This window comes from Silurus aristotelis (assembly GCF_946808225.1).
Source record: "Silurus aristotelis genome assembly, chromosome: 2".
NCBI classification, from domain to species: Eukaryota; Metazoa; Chordata; class Actinopteri; order Siluriformes; family Siluridae; genus Silurus; species Silurus aristotelis.
Window position 1 is genome coordinate 31,628,282 of NC_139575.1, and position 20,335 is coordinate 31,648,616.

The following is a 20,335-nucleotide window of genomic DNA, read 5'->3' on the forward strand; positions in this document are numbered from 1 at the left end:
TCAGTTTTAGCCATTTTACCAGTCAATGCTGCACACTGTATTGGATTGTAGTGTAATGAAATGGCTTAATGTAATTTTTTGTTTTGTATTCAATTTGTAGGGATCAAGGACAGCATCTACTCTCTCTGCTGCCACTTTGGCCTCACTAGGTGGGGGCTTTTCTCGGAGAGGCAGCTGTGACACTTCCATATCGGTCGACACAGAGGCCTCCATACGAGAGATGAAGGTAATTTTTAAGAGTGCTTTTTAAATGAGTGCCATTATAATTGTGTATACAGTAACATTTAGTCTTGTCTTCCATGTCCCCAGAGTTTTAAGGCCATTTTCTGACAGATGCCTTGGATACTAGATACCTTTTAGAGAGTGTTTGCCCTCTGCACATGTTGCTGAAAGTTTCCACACTGCTTGCATGGCTAATTAATATTTTTGTGTAGCTGCTGTATATCTGTATATTTTTGCTTATTGTTTAGCCATACCCTGAGGACATTTTGTTCACTGCACGCACTCTACATCTGAATAATTGTTAAGTAAACAAAGCTAGCACTCATTGGCTGTAAACATTTACAGGACTCTCTGGCTGAGGCTGAAGAGAAGTATCGAAAGGCCATGGTGTCCAACGCTCAGCTAGATAATGAGAAGTCCAACCTGATGTACCAGGTAGACACACTGCGAGACACACTGATGGAGCTGGAAGAGCTGCTTTATGAGACACGCAGGGAGTGTGAAGAGAAAACAAAGGTATGTCCTGCCGAAATTAAAAAAATTTTTTATCACATTTTCAGGGGATTCCTAGTGATTCCCAATTTAAGCTCTTGTGTCATTTTGGTGATATTGCAAAGTATTAGAAAGGGATGGGAAGGTAAAGTCATTACCTCTCTCACTGGGGCAGGTAAATGTGCTAATGTCGATTGTTTTAAACCGGTTGAGTGCATTAATACATTATTTCTAGCATATAGATTAATGTTTTGTCTGTGAACTGTGGAGTTCTGTGTTTTCTTTGCAGTGCGTGTAACAGATATTATTCTTATTATTATTATTTGTGTATGGTTTGCACTTTTATTCTTTCCCAGCATAAGTTTAACCGTGAGGTGACTGCTTGTTTTGCTAGCAGATTGACAGAATTTAGTTTTCATACATCTGCATGTTCCTGATTCTAAAATTAACACCAAGATCTTAAGAAAACAACTTTTTGTCAACAACAACAAAAAGGTGCACTGCAGATGTTAAAGTTTAATAATCAGGATTGAACTTCTCTTTTCCTTTAGGAGTACGATCGGGAGCGCCATGCTCACAACACCCTGCAGTTCCAGTTTAATGAGATGAAGGAGACGTTAAAACAGAGTGAGGAACTATTGAAGGTAATCTTTTCTCTTAGTATGTAGAGATTACTAGTTTGAATTGCTTGCGGAAAGAGCAAAGTTATTGTACTTCCTATAAATCTAAATAGAATTGAACCCTGAGAAAAGCCTCCTCCTGATATAATTTATTTTTGCCATTGAATACTCGTACAAATGTAATATAAAACAAGGAGAAAATGGAGAATTTAACGGAAAATATTGTGCAACACTTTTTACCTTCCATATGAGGAAAATTTGCTCAAACCACCCTCCACTTCAAAGCAGCCACATACTTTAATTTAGCCACTTGAACAGCTCATTTAGGGTCCCGTCACAGCATCTCAATGTTCATTCAGAATTCTGTCTAGTGCACTCCAAAACCCTTTGCTTAGAGCCACTCAGAGGTGGGCTTGCTCTTGCTCATTTGATAGTTGTCTTGCTGCATAACCCAAGTGCACTTGAGCTTCACAACACAAACAGATGCCTAAAAACTCCCTCAAAATTTTCTGGTTTCCATTAATTTGGGCAATTTTCTCAGTAAAGCATCCCCATGCCACTACCACCACCATGTTTGTGTAATGGTTTTATTGTGGAACACTGACATGACGAAGCCCATGTCATCCAAAATGTTCCATTTTTTTCCAACATGGCATATCCCTAAATGCTATTGGGGTCATTAAGGTGTTCTGTGGCAAATGAGAGATAAGCCTTTTATGTTCCTTTTGGTTAGCAGTGGTTTTCTCCAATGGAAGCCTTTCTTGCCCAGACCCTTTCTAATAGTAAAATGAATCTTGATCTTGGTTTCTTAGGTGTTTGTCTGGGTTTTGTGGCATGCAAATCACTGTGGCATAATGGAGCTTAACCCTCCCCTGCTCAGTTTTAAGTCGCTCCTGATAAGGGCGTCTGCCAAATGGAAAAAATGGAAAAAAAAAGTCTTCAACTTAGTTCAACCTTCACCAGCCTTTGCATGTAGGGACGCTTCAGCTTTTTCCATCTGTAGATAAAAGGTTCTCACTTTAATTCCATACATATGACAAAGGTGCAAAATGAAAGACGAATATTTTTGCCACAGCACTGTACAGCAACTTTAAATGGCATGTTCAGGATCTCTCTCTTATTTATAAGCAAAGTGTTCCAAGAGCCATTACGATATCTTTGGCCTGTATTCATAATTTTCCTATTCTGCACTTGAGTTTAGCTTTTTCCTCTATTTATCCTTTTTATTCATCTCTCTTTTTCTCTTTTCACCTCTTTTCCTGGTCGCTGTTCAGGAAGCACAACAATTGCGCTCAAAGCAGGAGAGCTATGTTAGCGAGATCTCTGATCTACAGGAAACTTTGGAATGGAAGGAGAAAAAAATTGCGGTACTCTCAACTTACAGACATTTTCTGACTAGGTTCTTTTGACATTAAACCTGCTCAGTACAAAATTTCAGATTTGCTGAAGACAACTACTATTTCACCTCAGCAGTTTCCTACAGATAACTGTTTATTTGCAAAACTACAGTATGTCTCCAGTACTGAAACATTATACTTAAGTAGTCTGATCCAACCTGATGTAAAGCAGAGTTACTTTAAACATACCAAGGTTGATTACTGTAATTTCCGGACTATTAAACGCACCCAAATATAAGACGCACCCACTGAATTTTACAAAGATTTTTATTTTGAACATAAATACGCTGGACCTGTCTATAAGCCGCAGGTTCCTACACTGAAACTAATTAACTTTACACAGGCTACAGCCTGAATAGCGAAAGACAGTGTCTGTAACACGGCTTGTATCTAAACAGTAGTCTACCAAGAAAGTCATTGTTCACTGTCTTCCTACTTCCTTTCACAACAATTTCTCACAGGAGATTTTTTGGTACTTTTGGCATCGTGCATTTAAAAATCACCATCGGATTTTCCTGTTGACAGTCCGAGTGAGCGGCAGGTCAAACGTCAGAGGAACCGAATTCATATTTATGATGTGGTGCGGCCACATCATAGCGGTTTATAGTACGGAAAATATAGTATTTTTTCTTTAACTTCATGTGTGGAAATGTGTTATTTCCCTTATGTCACCTCAATTTGCCAACATTTATTTTTATTATTAAAAAAGGACACAGTTATTAGTCAGTTGATGTTGTGAAACTTATAACAGCTATAAACCTTTTTTTCCATTACTAGGCTCTGTTTTTTCTCTTAGTTTTTAAGATGAAAATATTTTAAAATGTAAAACTTAGTTACAGTTTTACTTCTGACTGTTACAAAGTATATTACCACTTAAAGAATCCTCCGAGGAAGTTGCGCCATGTCAGTAATTTCACATACTTTTAAGCATGTGTCATATACATTATTGTGTCACAAATTGCACAAGTCCCTGTGTAAACCGCAGCGGGGACTTAGCCTTGTTGCTATAGAAATGAATCAACACCATCTGAAATATTTGGATTCCAAACATCATATTAATGTTGCGTATGTTGCAAATCGGACAGTGGAGAATGAATGGTGATTTGATGTCATCTGGATATCATTTGGCATGTGTCACATATCTTCTTGTAGATCTCAAAGAGTAGACCTGGATATTAATATATGCATATTAAGATTTGTTTTTTGTTCAGTTTTTCAGAATTGGCAGAAAAATGATGATATTCCAAAACCGTTGGTAATATAACTCTGCACTGTCAGTGACACAGACCTGAATGATGTGCCGAAGCATTCGGCTTGGTGATATATAAAAAGGAAATCTGTCAGGATTCTCAGTACACGTTAATGTAATGTTATCCATTACATTAATGACTTGATATGAAGTTTATATAATTAATTTAATTTTGTATAATACTTTAATATAAATTTAATATACAAACATTGAAAACAAGCATTTGAACGTAGAAAAGACGCAGTAAATCGCGTTTGAATACAAAGAAGTTGTAATAACTGTTGTAATAGGCAAATGGTATAAAAAAGAATAGAATGCAGAAACGCAGCAAGCTAACAGGCTTAATAAAAAAAAAAAAAGGAAAAAATACACATTGGGGTACAAATGCATAGGCATTTTTTGAAACCACAACAGTGACAAAAAATGTGATCGTTTACTGCTGCTATTTGCTTCTGATAGATTTAGTGTTTGTTCGCACCGTTTTAATTGAATCTATCACTATGTCACGAGCGAATCGATTGCGCAGCCTGCAGAACAGAACAGAACAAATCCAGTGTGACTGTCCCGAAGTTATCAAACAAACAGTTTACACAATAACACTTCATTAAACTTTACCATTTTTACATGATTATACATTTTTTTTTCTTTCCGCGCTGCCTTCATCCGTGAGTTAGGCACTTTTTCCTGATGCCATTTGACCCTGTACTCTCCCACGTTTTGCAAGTGACTGTGTTATCCTGCCGTCACGCTAACCCGGAACTTGATCACCATAATCGATAACGGAATTTGTTGACAATGAATTTCATTATCCGGTATTATCGATTATTTTATCGATTAATTGTTGCAGCTCTAGTTCAGACACCTAGCTTCCACGATTGTCAAGGAATGCAAAGCTGAATGTCAAATTTTGCATTGTTAAAAGCCTTGTGAGCAAGAACCACAAATTCCAGTTCTCATTTATAATCTTTAATATAAGTCACTTTAAATTGCAGTGCAAATTCTGTTTTCAGTTTTCTTCTTTCTACTTCATTTTGCTTTCTTTTATTCTTATCTTCCTGTTCTTTCTGCTGCTGGCCTTGTGTAGGCCTTAGAGAGGCAGAAGGAATATTCAGACATAATCCAAGATGAACGTGATGCACTGAGGAATGAGGTTTTCCGGCTGAGGGATGCTCTAAAGGTAGAGCGATTCTGAATATGGGAGCAGCTCTTGAGCCTGTGGCTGTAGGATTTATTGGAAAACTAGAGCAAATATTTTTACTTTCACAGAAACATGGCATATCCCTTGGATCTGAGGTGACAACAAATGGCGAGACTGGAAACAACATGACTAATGGACCTGAATGTGTAGAATCTGCTCAAGATGGACCAGCTATGAGCGCTGACAGTATCTTAGGTAAGTCTGTGATATTGGAATTACTGATTTTATTCAATTTTAAATCAATTGAAGCTAACTTCCTTGCAATAAGCCAAATTATTCTAATTCTTCAAATGCTAATGTCAACTTAATTTTCTTTCTAGAGCTTGTATTAAACAATTAAATGTGATTACATGTGTTTCAATCAACTGATTTTTGTCTACAGAGTAAGAATCCTGCACTAAGTGTCACCTTCAGCTTTTCTTATTTAATTTTATTCTGAAATGTTCTTAAAAATCTTCCAAACTGATTTATTTTCATGAAGAAAACTGGCATCACTACTTTTCCTTTTCTTATTGGCATCATCCCAGTGATTGTCTTTACTTTTAATCTACACCAATCAATCCTTCCAGTCTAAAAAAAGACCTACTTTTTGTGCACTCCTTCATATTTTGCTAATGATGTTCCAGAGAGATCTCCAGAGGATCAGGCACCTAAAATGGACAGCACATCATGCATGGAAGTGGCTTATTCAGAAGTAAAAAGAACTGAAGATATGGATTCCAGTGCAAGAGCATCATGCAGTTTTGTACAGATTCAAGAGTTCTACAGAATTCCCAAAACAATTGAATATTACAGGGGTCAGTCGGTTTGTGCGGAAAATGTACCAGATGAAATAATACATGATAGTGTGGTAGCTCAGAATAATGTTATGCTCAAAGCAGAAAAAAATGCGAACAAACAAAACGAGCAGAAGGAAGAACCTTGGGTAGAGGAGAACACAAGAGTCACTGAAGTCCCAGAAAGTCTTTTGAGTCGAGGTTCAAATGAAGTACTTGCACCATCCCAATTTATTAAAGCTAACGATCAGTATAAGCCTACAAACCTAACCGGTGAAGAAACAGCGGAGAAAATGGACCTACCTAGACCCACTAAAAGCTATCAAGATCCAAGAAAAGCCATTCCCAGCACAAATGTAGCAATGACCAGCTCTGGAAAAGGATATCTTTCTTCAAGCAGTGAGCAGGAGTTTGAAACAGAGCTAAAATTTGAATCAGGGGCTGTGCAGAGTTGCTTCTTTACCCTCCCAGTAGAAGAGAAAGGAATCGCTTCATTTTTAGACAGCTGCCAAGAAGCTTTGCCATTAGAATTTGAAGTCGTCAGGCATGAGGAAACAGATATGGCCAGAGCGGAGCAACAGGGAGAGACAAGTTCTGCTGTTGATGACACAAAACACAACAGCACAAGGCTTAAGACCATGAGCAAACAGGATTGTATTGTGTCCTAATTATTTTTTTTTTTTTTGCAGGCAAGCAAACAAATATTAGTGTTTAAAAGTAAAAAAGAACTTTATCAATGTGCTTTGAATAACAGTTACTAATAACTGGTCTTTCATATATAATGGTAATTTAAAAGACTACTTCATTAAAGGCAAATGTTCATTAAAGTTTAACTAATTTAGTCTGAAGATGCAGACAGTACTAGTATTAAATTGTCTAATCAAAAGTGCCTAATAAAACATCCTAATTCCTTTTTATTGCAATATTTTACTAAAGATCATTTAGTTTAATATCATATGAATATAAGACAACAGATTTAAATTTTAGTTTTCATTTTCTGATATTTACCTCTAAATATGACATGATGTCTCACACATACTTTTTGAATCTGCACATAAAAACTATTGGCACACGCAATTGGCCAATGTTTCTTGTTACTCATGTGTGCCCTTTTAGATGAATCGTTTAAAAAAAGAGCTTTGAGTTTCAGCTGTGAAGATTGCATTTGCTAAATGTGATAAACCAACAAGAACACCAGAGAGCTGTCTGGGAGAAAAGCAAGCTTTTTTGGAGCTGTGAAAAAAAGGAAATCAATAATTGACATCTTAGGAATAGCTAATATTATAGCTATAGTCTTAAAATAGAAAGAAACCCTTGGTATACAATAAATAAATAAATAAATAAATAAATAAATAAATAAATAAATAAATAAATAAGTAAATAAATAAATAAATAATATCCGCTATTTAGAGAACACTTAAAAACCATACCAAGAGATTTAATCCTCTCACCAGAAGTAAGACTCAGAATACCATATTGAAAAGTCACAAAGAAATCCAGAGATAAGTCATTGTAAATAGACAACCAAAATTACCTTCTAGCAAACTGATGTAAAAGCCAAAGTGCGGAGAATGAAAGGATCGGCTCATGATACAAAACATAACAGTCTCATTGCTGTTTCAGTCTCATCAGATTTCTGTCTTATCTCCAGTTCTAGAGAACTATTGCCATAGTAGGACTTCCATGTTTGCTTGTAGAATGAGCTAAATAATACTTATTAATGATGCAACACTGATGGTAGTAACTGTATGTATTAGAAGGCTACAATATTCTGTCTTAAAGGAAAATGCAGACAATGCAGAAAATGCGAGGGAGGTGGTAGCTCAGTGGTTAAGGCTTTGGGCTTTGGATCAGAAGATCACAGGTTCAAATCCCACCACCACCAAGCTGCCACTGCTGGGCCCTTGAGCAAAGCTCTAAAACCCTCCCTTGCTCAGTTGTAAGTCGCTCTGGATAAGGGCGTCTGCCAAATGCCGCAAATGTAAATGTAAATGCAGACAATGTATTTGAAATAAACTTTATCATGTGACAAGTCAATTAACCAAACATACACTACTAACACAACAGAGAACTTCATCAGTGAAAAAGTGGAGGTACTTTTTGTACATGTACTGTATTGATGTATTTCACCTCTTGAAGAGGAGACTGAATGGAGAAACCCTCCAAAACAAACAATAATTAAAGACAGATGTTGTTCAAGCCAAGAAAATATTATAATGTATGGTCTCTTGCCAACGGTGCCAAATTCTAAATTGTTTAACAAATCTAGAAGTAAATATCAGGAAATGAAAGGTAGAATGATGAATGTCTCCTGTTCATTGATTTTTTTATATCAAACTTATGTCTTCATTGTACAGCTAAAACAAGATCATTAAATTAAATTAAATAGCTTATACTGCAATAATTTCCTCCGTTACTTATGCTGCACCTTTTATTGTCTAATACTAGAACATGTACAATGAGTCCATTTGTTTCAATAAAAATGTTAAAGTATTGTTTTTTTAAAAACTGAATGGTAGTATATGTTATTTTTATTATTGTATGTTATTCCTTCAGAAAACCTTAGTGAATATTTGGCTGTCTGATGTGAATTCAAAGCTTTAACCCTGTATCACTACTCTCAGTATCAGTGTTTTCATGTGGATGCGTGGGCAGAATGAGCCTCAACAAGTGAATCATTTCCATAGAGTTTACTTACTTCTTAAACAGTTTACTCACCAACAGTACAAGTGGCATAAACACACAGTCTGTATGTCACTGTTCCCACTTATCGGTGTTCTTGCTTCTGCACAGAACACCAGATTTTCCGAACCTGTGATGAGCAACTTGTACACAAAAAAGACTTGTACACACGTAACTCAGTGCATATTCTCTAACTGACATAACTAACAGCCAATAGCAATAGGAACAGAGTAAACATAAGAAATATACTTGAAGGGGGCCATGCTCTCTTTACTACAATATGTAACACACTAGGTAATTTAACGTCATGAAGATTTACTTTGATCAAACACATATATAAATGTACATACATGTACAGAACACTTTATTTTCATTGATAAGCCCTCCATTATCCTGTATAACAGCTTGAAACACTCTTGGCATTTGAACAATTAGTTTCTCAAGCATTCATCTGAAAAAGGGAAGTGGTTGCTCAGTGGTTTTGTTGGGGTGGGACTCCCAGCACCACCCAGCTGCCACTGCTTGGCCTTTGAGTAAAGCTCTTAATCCTCACATGCTTATTAGTGTAATTGAGAAAAATGTGAGTTGCTCTGGATAACGGTATCAGCCAAATGCCCTAAATGTAATGAAATGTTATTAATACAATGTAATGATTCAGTATTCCTCTCACCCGGAATAAGTTTCCAATGTTCCCTGCTCCAAAACAACCCCCAAACCATTAAGCTTTCACCTCCATGATTGACTGGGGGTGTGAGGCAGAATTCTAACATCTTCTGTTCTCCTTCATACATAACTTCTTTTGATGGACCTCATCTGAACAGTCTTCCAGTCAATTCATCTCTAATTCTTGTATGTTTTTGCCTTTTACCTAGTTCATTGCATATAAACAAAATTAACATGCATGTCTCTCTCAAACAACAAATGTCTTTTATTAAGACATTCATAGAGATGTATATATAGTAACAGCATGACAACAAATATATTTCTTCTACACACTGTGATTCTCTATATTAGTCGGCAATCTGCAGTAGTCAGTAATCAGCAGTAGTCATTTTTATGGTTTATTTTACAAAACCTATTTTTGAAGCCTTTGAAATTGAATGATGGACACCATGTATAATAGCAGTAGTTATAGTTAGAGCACACATAAGTATTTCTGTGGGTGGAAAAAATGGAATAGAGTGGCATGGCATACCTCTTTTTATTAAGGTATTTAAAGCGGATATATTTTTTCAGCTTTGTCTGGATTATAAAATGCTTGTAAATGTGTTGCAATGTCTAATTTTTTTAATTTAATTGGCTGTACTATAAAAAATATATATATTTTACCCTATACCAAGGGATGTGCCAGATATGTGTGTGTATATGTCTTTAAACTCACAGTCCACCTTATAAGAAAGATTCTGTTAATACTGGCTAGGCCCCTTCTTTGTTTGAAATCATCAGGCATGGATTCCACACGATGTTGGAAACATTGTTTTGAAGATTTTTGATTGTGTTACCATAATTGTTTCAATGATTGTGGCATATTAAGTGAGCTGTAGATTTAATCTTCATGATTATCACTATGCATGGTTGGTATTAAGGGGACCTAGTGTGTGGTGGTCTTTCTCCAACAAGGTGTTTCCAGCTTAGAACTGCCATGCACTGGATTTTTTTCCAAAATAATTCAATGGCCAAATCACATCTTTACCCTATTCTGATGTTGGAAATAAACATTGACTTAAGTTCTTGAAGCGTATGTGCATGATTGTATTGTGCATTGCACTTTTGTCATGTGATTTGCTATTTGGATCAATGCATACATGTGCAAGTGTTCTTAATATAAAGGACAGTGAGTGTTTTGTGTTTTCCCAGCTATTTCTATTTGGTAAAGTTGGATACAGTATTAACATTTTAATTTCTTCTACTGGTTATGTGCTGTCTGTAGGAGAATACGAAATATATGAATGTATTTCAGATTCATTATCCTATTCATTATACTATTCATTTAATATTCATTACATTATTTAAAATAAAGTCATTCATATTGTCATTTGTGTTTGATTTTTTTTAGAGATCAGACTGAGAAAGCTGGTTGATGAAAGGGAGAGTTTACTTGAACAGGTAAGTTGCATCTCTGTCTACATAGACACAGGGTCAAAGTGTGGTCACTTAGGTAATCACTGTGTGTGTGTGTGTGTGTGTGTGTGTGTGTGTGTGTGTGTGTGTGTGTGTGTGTGTGTGTGTGTGTGTGTGTGTGCGTGTGTGTGTGTGTGTAGGTAAGGAAGCTGAAAGCAGTTGTGGAACAAAAGCAGAGGAACGGCACAGAAGAAGCAGTAAGTCCACACGAAGATGAGCTCCAGAACAACCTAGACTCACATATCATCGATTTGCAGAGTAAGACACGTTTATTTTCTTTTATCGTTCTTTTTTTTAAAAATTGTTTTACAGGCATCTAGTGAATAAAAACTGCCTTTAAATATACCTTCCATATAACATACAATTATTTTAATGCTGTATGGAATATTAAAAATAATCTATTGTGTCACATGGGCTAGTTTTATTGTAATCAAATTCTGATCAAATGAATCAAATAAAATTCTATTGCATTTTTAGATTTAAAACTTGATATGCAGGTCATATTAAAAATCATCAAATAGTAACCCAGGCCTGCTAAAATACAAAAGTCTGGTCTACTAAAATAACAGAATGTTCTAAGAAGCTACCTTTAAGTGGTTAACCATTAGTTCATTGTTTTTGCACTTTACATTAAAATGTTCCATCATGCCATGGACTATAAACAGGAGAAACTTCTGTTTTGTAAATGTATAGAAGAATGAATGTACATATATACAAATCAAATGTGTGACTACCCTTTGGAAAAACAGTCATTAACTGAAACAGAAACAGCTGTGTAGGAGGCTTAATATTGGGTAAGAAACAGTCTGACTCGGCTACTAAGGTGAGGATGTGGAAGACAATTTCATGGAGCGATCGTTCACTTGGGCAAGAATGAGCACAGCAACAAAACACAATATAGTTAGACTGCATCAGCAGGGTCTACCTCAGGCACAGATTTCAAAGCCGAAGAAAACTGATGCAACAGATAAAAGACACATCATGCTTATGTTTCTTCAACTTTGGGAAGATGTCCAGCAGTCCCATGAGAAAAGAACTAAGGAAAACTGGTGGGACCCAGGTATACCCATCTACTGTCTGGTGAAGTCCTGCTAGAAGTGGTGAAACAATTGAGGCCAAAAAGCCATAAAATTCATATGGAAACAAGGATAAGTGGAAAAATGGCAGTAGGTGCTCTGTACTGATGAAAATCTGAAATATTTGGGAGTATCAGGACACAGTTTGTTTGCCATAGGGCTGGGGAGCAGTATAATAATAAGTGTCTGAAGGCAGCAGTGAAGCATGGTGGAGGTTCCTTGCAGATTTGAGGTTGTATTTCAAATGGAGTCTAAGACTTGGTCAGGATTAATGGTGTCCTCAAATGCTGAGAAATGCAGGCAGATATTTACAATGTGTCCTGGACGTGATGTTTGGCCCCACAGAGCCAAATATCAAATATATATACATACTGTATATAAACTGTATATATATATATCATAAATGAAATTCACCATGAAATATAACAAAATGACATCCATCCATGTTCCTTGTCATCATCCCTAGCTGCAATCATTGGAGTTATATTTACATGTAATTATATAGTATAAACATATTAAATATATTGTATATTTTAGTCACTTATAAAATTTTCTAATGGTTATAAATGTATGGAATATATTAGTCTCTTAATAACTGAACTCTTTAACCTTGGCACTCTAAAACTAATTGAAATAACCAGAAGGCTGGAACATGAGCAAGTACTTTGCTATAATGAATATTCACTTATGCAATTTTTTTGCTTTTATGTGACATTCGATGTTAATGTCTCACTTCATCAATTCAGGAGATGCCAACAGGCAAATCAAAGACTTTAAATTTAAGCTGGTGAAGTCTGAGCAGGAGGTTGCAGTTCTTGAACAAAATGTAAGTAGCAGCAATTGCTTAATAATAATTAATTGTGGTGCATGTCAAAATAGAATAGTTTGTTTAAAAAGTTATTAATATTATTATTTTTTAAATCTCAGGTAATTCGACTGGAGGGGCAGGTGACACGCTACAAAACAGCTTCCGAAGCAGCTGAAAAAGTGGAGGATGAGCTGAAAGTGGAGAAACGTAAATTGCAGAGAGAGGTAATATGTAAACCGGGATACATTGATAATCAATAAATCTATTGTTCATGTGTAAGCACAGCATATTAGTCATGCATTGACATTTCACGTTAATGTGTACACCTAAGTGGTTCTGTCAGTCATTTGTCAAGCACAGAAGACACGATTTTCCAGTGAGAAAATATGCATTATGCATCAAAGCAGGTGACCTTAAGCATAAAAGCTAGGAGAGTTCATCCCATACAGATAATGCAGTAGATGTAAATTACAGAATATTATGACTTAAAGTTGTTTTTACTTAATAGGATTGTCTTATATATTAAAAAGCACCATTTTGGCAAGAGTAATGGTGATTCCCCTTAGAAACAGTTTGTCAGTGCTGAGGCTTAAACCCCAACCTTCTGATTAGTAACCCAGAGTGTTAACCATTGAGCCAACACCTATTACTTATAGTGACCCTGGCAAGTAACAGGCTCATCCAAATCTATTATATTTAAAGGGGAATTGGTAATATTATAATATTAAACTATTAGATCCTGACTTATTAGACCTTTGTGTTTAATTTATTTGGTCTGTTTGCATTTTTGCTTTCTTCCCAGCTGAGGTCTGCTCTAGACCGTATTGAAGAATTAGAGGCCAGCAATTTTCACCTGTCTAAAAGAGTGGAAAAGATGAAGGCGAATCGGAATGCCATGCTTTCGCAGCAGTGATGTCTTCTCGAGTTTTACTGGCACTCTGGAAAACCGCTTTCATTGGCATTAGTAGCAGCTGCACCTGTTATCCTCATTTCGTGTTACAAAATCAACCAGAATTCGTCCATCGCACACGAATCACCAGGTCAATGAGCCATGCGAAATTACTCTGAAAAAGGGAAAAAGATGGCCTACAGATGTTCTGACTCCAGTGTATGAACATCAGTTCAGGAAAGGATACAAATAAATACTGGCATTCTGATGAACAGAAAAGGAATTCTTAAGTGAAATCATGACGAGCATTGGATTTTCTTTTTTCTTTTCTTCTACTGGATTGTGGCGTTTGCCTATGTTGTAGTGCCCCCAGTGTTCTCCAGAGTGATCATGGATGCACAGGAGGTTTAAATTTTTTTGGCTCCTCTAGTGGAGTATGCTTTTTTTTTTTAATAAATGCTGCCATCTGGTGGTGTCAAGAATCCATTCTGAAGGAATGAGGATTGAAATAGGTCCACAGATTTATTTTGAATTTTTACTGACACTCATCTGGATTAACCCTCATGTTCTGTTTAATATACACTAGACAAGAAAAAATGCTGATAGGAGTTTTTTGGATAGATGAATGCTATCTAAAATGCATCTTTTCAGAAAGGAAAACCGCCTGTTGTAGGGCTGTCCCAAAAGGACAAAACAACTCATACCAAATTTTTTTATTAACCGTATTTTGAATTTCGAAAAATATATATATGACATATGATTTACAACACCTAATATGCACTTACTGACCATTTTATTAGAAACACCTGTATACCTGCTCATTCATCCAACATCTATGCCACAGCCAGAGTCACTGAGTTTTTTTTTTCTTCTCTTTCTGATGTTGGCTGTGAACATGTACCTGATGCTCTTGAACTGTGCATGCTTGCATTGCACTGCTACCACATGATCGGATTGTTTGCTTAAATATGTACAGGTGGTCCTCATAAAATGGACAGTGAAGGTATATTAGGCCACGTTTCAGTTTATTTGTGTAAATGCATACACAAAAGCCCATCCCAGGTGATCCTGTGAGATTTTCCTAAATAAGAGCTTATTCAAGGCAAATGAAAGAATTCAACTGCATTTATTTGTATTTTTATGTAGTTGCTTACAATTATTTTAACAAATTTCGGCCAAGCACAATTAAAATCTATTTTAGGTAAACAGAACATCAGTGCTAATCACAGGTTGCTCCATAAAACTTTGTTTTGGTTTTAGAGACATTGGGATTGTTCTAAGTACTAAATACTGAGCATCACCAGCATCTCCTCTCAGGAGGTGCAGGAATTTACAGAATAAGAAATTTTTGACAAATTTGTGGTAGAATGTTGATGGTTGTACAAATGTGTGTGTGTGTGTGTGTGTGTGTGTGTGTGTGTGTGTGTGTGTGTGTGTGTGGTGTTCGAAGTGGCCTAAAGACCTGTGTCTTCATACATGATGCATTCCATTTGTTTGTGTTTTCTTGTTTGTTTTGCATCACAGTACTCATTACTCATGTCAAAGAGTCCACTACCAGGATTTTTATTTTAATTGTATCAGTTACAACTTAATTCTATTAAGCAATATATCTTTTAGGGAGTGAGCAATGGACTGGCATCCTAATCTGGGTGCGTTCCTTGGATAATGGTGTGTACTAAACGAACAAAATAATTTATTCATTCATTCCTCTTCAGTAAGTACTTTGCTGGACAGAGTTACAGTTGAACCAGACATTGTGTGTGTGGCTGGAATTCACTCCAAAGGTCATGGCCAGAATGGTGAAATATTTGTAGTATTGGTGGAAGATTATTGGTCTTAACAAAAAAATCATTGTTCAGAAATGTATCAAGAATCAATCAATACTATACTCCTGTAGCTCTCATCAGCTTTATCAATTGCAATCCATAATATATTTTTTTTGTACATTTCTCTACATCCTGTTATTAAGTGAATTTCTAGTTTCTAGCTTTTCTCCTAAACAGTTCACTGCAGCAAAAATAATCAGCAAAGTGTGTCACAGGAGTGCATGTGTTTAATTCTTGTTCATGTGCTGACCAATGATTATTGTTTAGACTTTTCAAATATTTGTTTTTTTGCCATTTTGTGCTTCACTAAGAATTGTAGATTGCAGTTGACTTGCAATATTTGAAACCAAAAAAAGCAAACCTGTGATGTGGCCTGATGTATTGGTGTATCAGTATGCCAATACCATGGTTTATCTGCACAAACAGAAAACGTAGCTCAAAACAATGGCTGCTGAATAACAGACAGTAGTAGGCTTCCCAAGTATTTCCCAGTTCAATACTGCAATAATAATTATTACATGGTATATTGTGCACTAGTGTATACTGTTTTTAAATATAAAACAATTGTTCGGGCATGTAGATCGATCACACTTTACAGCCGAATACCTGTTTAAAAAAAGGGACTTTTGATCCAACTGCACTCAAAATACATGTCAAAAGCTATAACTTCCTTAAAAATGTTTTTGAAATGTCTTTCTGCCTTTGCCTTTGTGTTTCTACATACTCTTCATGACATTCCATTATCACAGAAGAGCAGAAAAAATGCACTCAAAATGCGAGCGACTTGTAATTTGCTTCGAACGAGTTAAATAAATCAAAATCCATTCCAGTAAAGCAGGACAAATGTGTGTTTGACCAAATTCTGATTTTCAGTTTTTCATGAACATCTTATATGTAACTAAACTGAGGGGCACATTTTTTGTTCATATATGGTTTATATATATAAATTGTGTGAAACGACAGAAGATTGTGTCATTTAGAAGGAAAAAAGGACGGACTGCCTCAGCAAAATGTAGACAGGCTCAGAACTTTCACTTGGATATCACCAGCTTAAAACATCATTGGAACATGAAATGAATGAGGGCTTTTTTTTTTTTCTTTAATTCATTAAAAATATTATTGCAATAACGCTTATATTTCCTGTGTTAAGTACAATCTTTTGTGAAGCCTGTATTCATAAAGTTAAGACTGCTTTTATAATTCTTTGGAATGAAATGGTGTGGAATGGCAAAGCTCAGTGGTTAATAGGTTAAAAGGCCCTTAACCGCTTAAGTGTATAAATGAGACAATTGTAAGTTACTTTGAATAAGGGTATTTACCAAATGCTATAAATGTAAATGGTGATGAGAAAAGAAAGACTGAAAGTCTAAAGTACTCTACAGGTGAAGTGGTGTGTAAGTTTGGCACTGGGTGAAAATGAAAGTGCATATATTTAAGTTTGTATTTATAATTTCAACACATTTAAGTACAGTAATTGTTTACATATTTACTATAACATATGCGCATCCAAAAATAGTTCAAAGAGTTATGGACTTGAACAGGCGCACTTGTGTAAATCCTCATACCCAGAGCTACTGCAATTAATCAATCAATCAATCAATCAATCAATCAATTGTGCAACAATAGTGTGGTGTAATCAGTAGTGATGAATAAGCATACACCAATTGGTACTATTCATCTAAATGCTGTATAACATAATACACTATTTTTAGAGCTGGTGTCTGCTTATGCTTAAGAGCTTTTTATACTAATTAGGAAATATATAAATCTATTCAGAAGTAATAACATGATCTTTAAATCATTTTTACACATGACAAGGATTTCTAAGTGAAAGCCATTAGGCTTTATGTATACAGGGCTTTGTCGAAAGTGTTTCTGGTTCTTCAGATCTGCTGCAAATGTCACTTCCAAGACCGATATTTTTTAGCAGAAAAGCGAACATGTGCTTAAGTGCTTAACTAAGCATAACTCTGTATATGACATCGGTGCTATTTATTTGATTTACATAACAGCTGCTCAGAATGATAAAGTGTAATAAAACACAATTAGCCAACAAATAGATCTTTTAGTTTGTCTTAGTTTGTCTTATAATTTTGGTCATATATTTTTGGGAGAATCTGCTTAGACTGCTGCCCCCGCGACCCGAATTACGGATAAGCGGGAGAAGATGAAATGAAATGAAATGAATATTTTTGGGAGTGGGACACCTGGCTTTTCCAGCCATATGTGATTCTTCCCCAAACTGTTACCACGAACCTGGAGGCACACAGTTGTATCAAATGCCTTTAAATGCAGTACCATTAAAAATTTCGCTTCACTTGAAGACCCAAACTTGTTGCACCTTCAGGCCTCTTCACTCTATACCAGTACCCGACTTTGCTAACACCCTGGTGGCAGAATAGGCACAAATCTCCACAAACACGTTTCAAAATCAGGTGAAACATCTTTTTAGAAGAGTGGAAGAAGAACTGCAAATGGGGATTATTTACCAATGGGATGTACAAAAAGCACATACAAATCTTATGGTTGACAAAGTTTTGTCGATTATAGTGTTTATACAGGGATTTTATATAATAATATTCCAGAAAATCTTCCCATTAATAGTGTTCATATCATGACTAAAATATCATAAATAAAACTAAAAGCAAGTTTGATTTACTCTGCATGCTGTTGCAGAGTAACCTTGACAGATGCTATGCTGTTATTTTAAGTAATTTAGTTAATTTTGAAGAATTAAAAATACATAAAAAAAAATAACAAAATACAATTGAGACAAATGACAGATGACACCTATAAATTTTTTTGTAGGTCTTTACTTTAGGGGCTGTGCTAATTGACTGTGCTAATGAATTTTGCATAGCTGTATGGAGGTCTGTATGATCTACAAACACATCTTTAAAATATGATCTTGGGGGAAAAAACTAAGGTAAATTATAAACTGTTCGATTTATTTTCTACTTACCTTTGGGAACGAGTGTCCAATCATGCCATAATGACCAGTCCCTGCCTAGTGTGTCTGAGCACCACCTGCATGAAGGACAGAGGAGCCGGGAGTGGCTCTGATGTCGAGGTCCTAGAACCTGACAAAGGTCAGTGGGGTGGACCAGCCCGCAGCCTTACAAATGTCCTGGAGACATTTGTAACAGGCCATATAGGCCGCCATACCCCGGGTGGAATAAACATTAACTCCGAAAGGAGTGAGAAGACCAGAGGACTAACACAGACAAATGGCATCCACAATCCAGCTACTGAGCATTTGCTTTTTAGCCGGGAAAACCTCTCCTATGAGGGCCATAGCAGACGAACAGCTGCTCCGACTTCCTTCACAGACTCGTCCTGTGGAGGTATGTGTCTAGAAAAGGAGGAGAACAGAATGTTTGCAAAACGACAGGTCATGAGGGAGCCGCAGGCACCGTAGGCACATACCCTGTTTTTTGGTAAAGAATTGCACGGGTCATGCCAGGGGCAAACTCCAGGAGAGACGGGGCTACAGAAAGAGCCTGTAGATGTAAACTGCTCTTAATGAGAGGAGTTTTTCCTGGGACCATAGGAGGATATGCCACACCAGCCTGTACAGGGGGCGAGACCAGTGACCCCCCTGGCTGGTGATGTATGAGACCACCGACATGTTGTCCGTACGGACCAACATGTGGCGACCTCTTAGGTCTCGGTGAAAGTGTTTCAGTGCCAAGAACACGGCTATCATCTCCATGCAGTTTATGTGCCATGAAAAATGTGTCTTGTCCCACCGACCATGGGCGGAGTAGCTACTCATGACCGCTCCCCACCCCGTGAGGGATGCATCCGTCATTAGCATTATGCGACGACAAAGAGCTCCCAGGACGGGGCTTTTGGACAGGAAGATAGGTTTCTTTCCATACTTCTAAGACCCGCAGGGCTCGCCGCAAGACCTTGATAGTACGGAACGGAGTGCCCTTTTGGAAGAACCCTCTGTCTCTGAGCCAGGCCAGGTGGGATCACAATGGCTGCTGCTGTCATGAGACCTAGCAGCCTCTGGAACTGCCTCACAGTCAGTGACTGGCCTGCTTTTAGTTTCTTGACTGCAGTGAGGATCACTTCGATCCGGGCAGGGGACAATTGTGCCTGCAACACGGTCGAGTCCCAAACTACGCCCAAGAAGGTGGTTCTTTGTACTGGAGAAAGCACACTCTTCTTTGCATTTTGTCTTAACGCGTCACGCACCAGAAGAAAGGCCTGCGAGTGCTTTCCACGTGAGCTCGGCCCAGCATGGGAGGTTGAAAAGGACTCATCTGTCTCCATGCCTTCTGCTAGGTCGGCCTGCGAGCCCCACGACCTTCAGCGCTGCTTGGCCTCGGCGAGAGCGGGACCTGAGCCGCGAGGGAGATCACTTTTCTCAAAGAGGGAGGACACACATGCGAAAGTTTGTTTGCTTTTTAGCCATGCTGGACAGATTCACACACAAAGCGCTTACCTGAACAACAGAAGCTAATGTTGATCCCATCGCACTCTCATTTTGTCAGTATGAATCAAAGTGAAAATGCTATACTATACAACTATACAATACTAATTACATTTACAATCTTTTTTGATTAAATATAATTTTCATTACAGTCTATAAAGTTGAAAGCAACATATTACTATGTCTCTGTTTTGTTTTAACACCAGGGTGCACTCGAGCTGGCATGGACTCCTCAAATCCTTTTTAAATCATTTCCATCAACAACAAAGACAATTAAGAGAATGTGTCAATATACTATTGTACAAAACATTTACTGCACCATCAATATTAAAAATGTGCTTGCATTTAATTGGGGTAGACCTAAAAGTAGTGTAAAATCCTTAATATCGAATAGAAGAATAAACCTTCTGTATATATATATATATATATGTATATATATATATATATATGTATATATATATATATATATATATATATATATATATATATATATATATATATATATATACAGTGAGGAAAATAAGTATTTGAACACCTT

The 20,335-nt window shown here is 36.7% G+C and overlaps 1 protein-coding gene across 21 annotated transcripts in view; it reads left to right on the forward strand.

The window, feature by feature from the left end:
- lrrfip1b (leucine rich repeat (in FLII) interacting protein 1b) overlaps positions 1–16,490 on the forward strand; it is a 47,957-nt gene extending 31,467 nt beyond the window's left edge. For 9 of the 21 annotated variants that reach the window (XM_083532967.1, XM_083532956.1, XM_083532970.1 and 6 more), the window contains 7 exons: positions 101–226; positions 568–738; positions 1,266–1,358; positions 2,609–2,701; positions 5,065–5,157; positions 5,247–5,373; positions 5,805–6,652. In XM_083532967.1, coding sequence (XP_083389093.1) covers positions 101–226; positions 568–738; positions 1,266–1,358; positions 2,609–2,701; positions 5,065–5,157; positions 5,247–5,373; positions 5,805–6,622 — 1,521 coding nt within the window. In that variant the 3' untranslated portion in view covers positions 6,623–6,652. Of the gene's footprint in view, positions 1–100; positions 227–567; positions 739–1,265; positions 1,359–2,608; positions 2,702–5,064; positions 5,158–5,246; positions 5,374–5,804; positions 6,653–10,692; positions 10,743–10,897; positions 11,016–12,579; positions 12,660–12,760; positions 12,866–13,443 lie in introns of those variants that run through there. The other 12 variants (XM_083532963.1, XM_083532960.1, XM_083532959.1 and 9 more) reach the window with 3 other exon arrangements.
- The last annotated feature ends 3,845 nt before the right edge of the window (positions 16,491–20,335 follow it).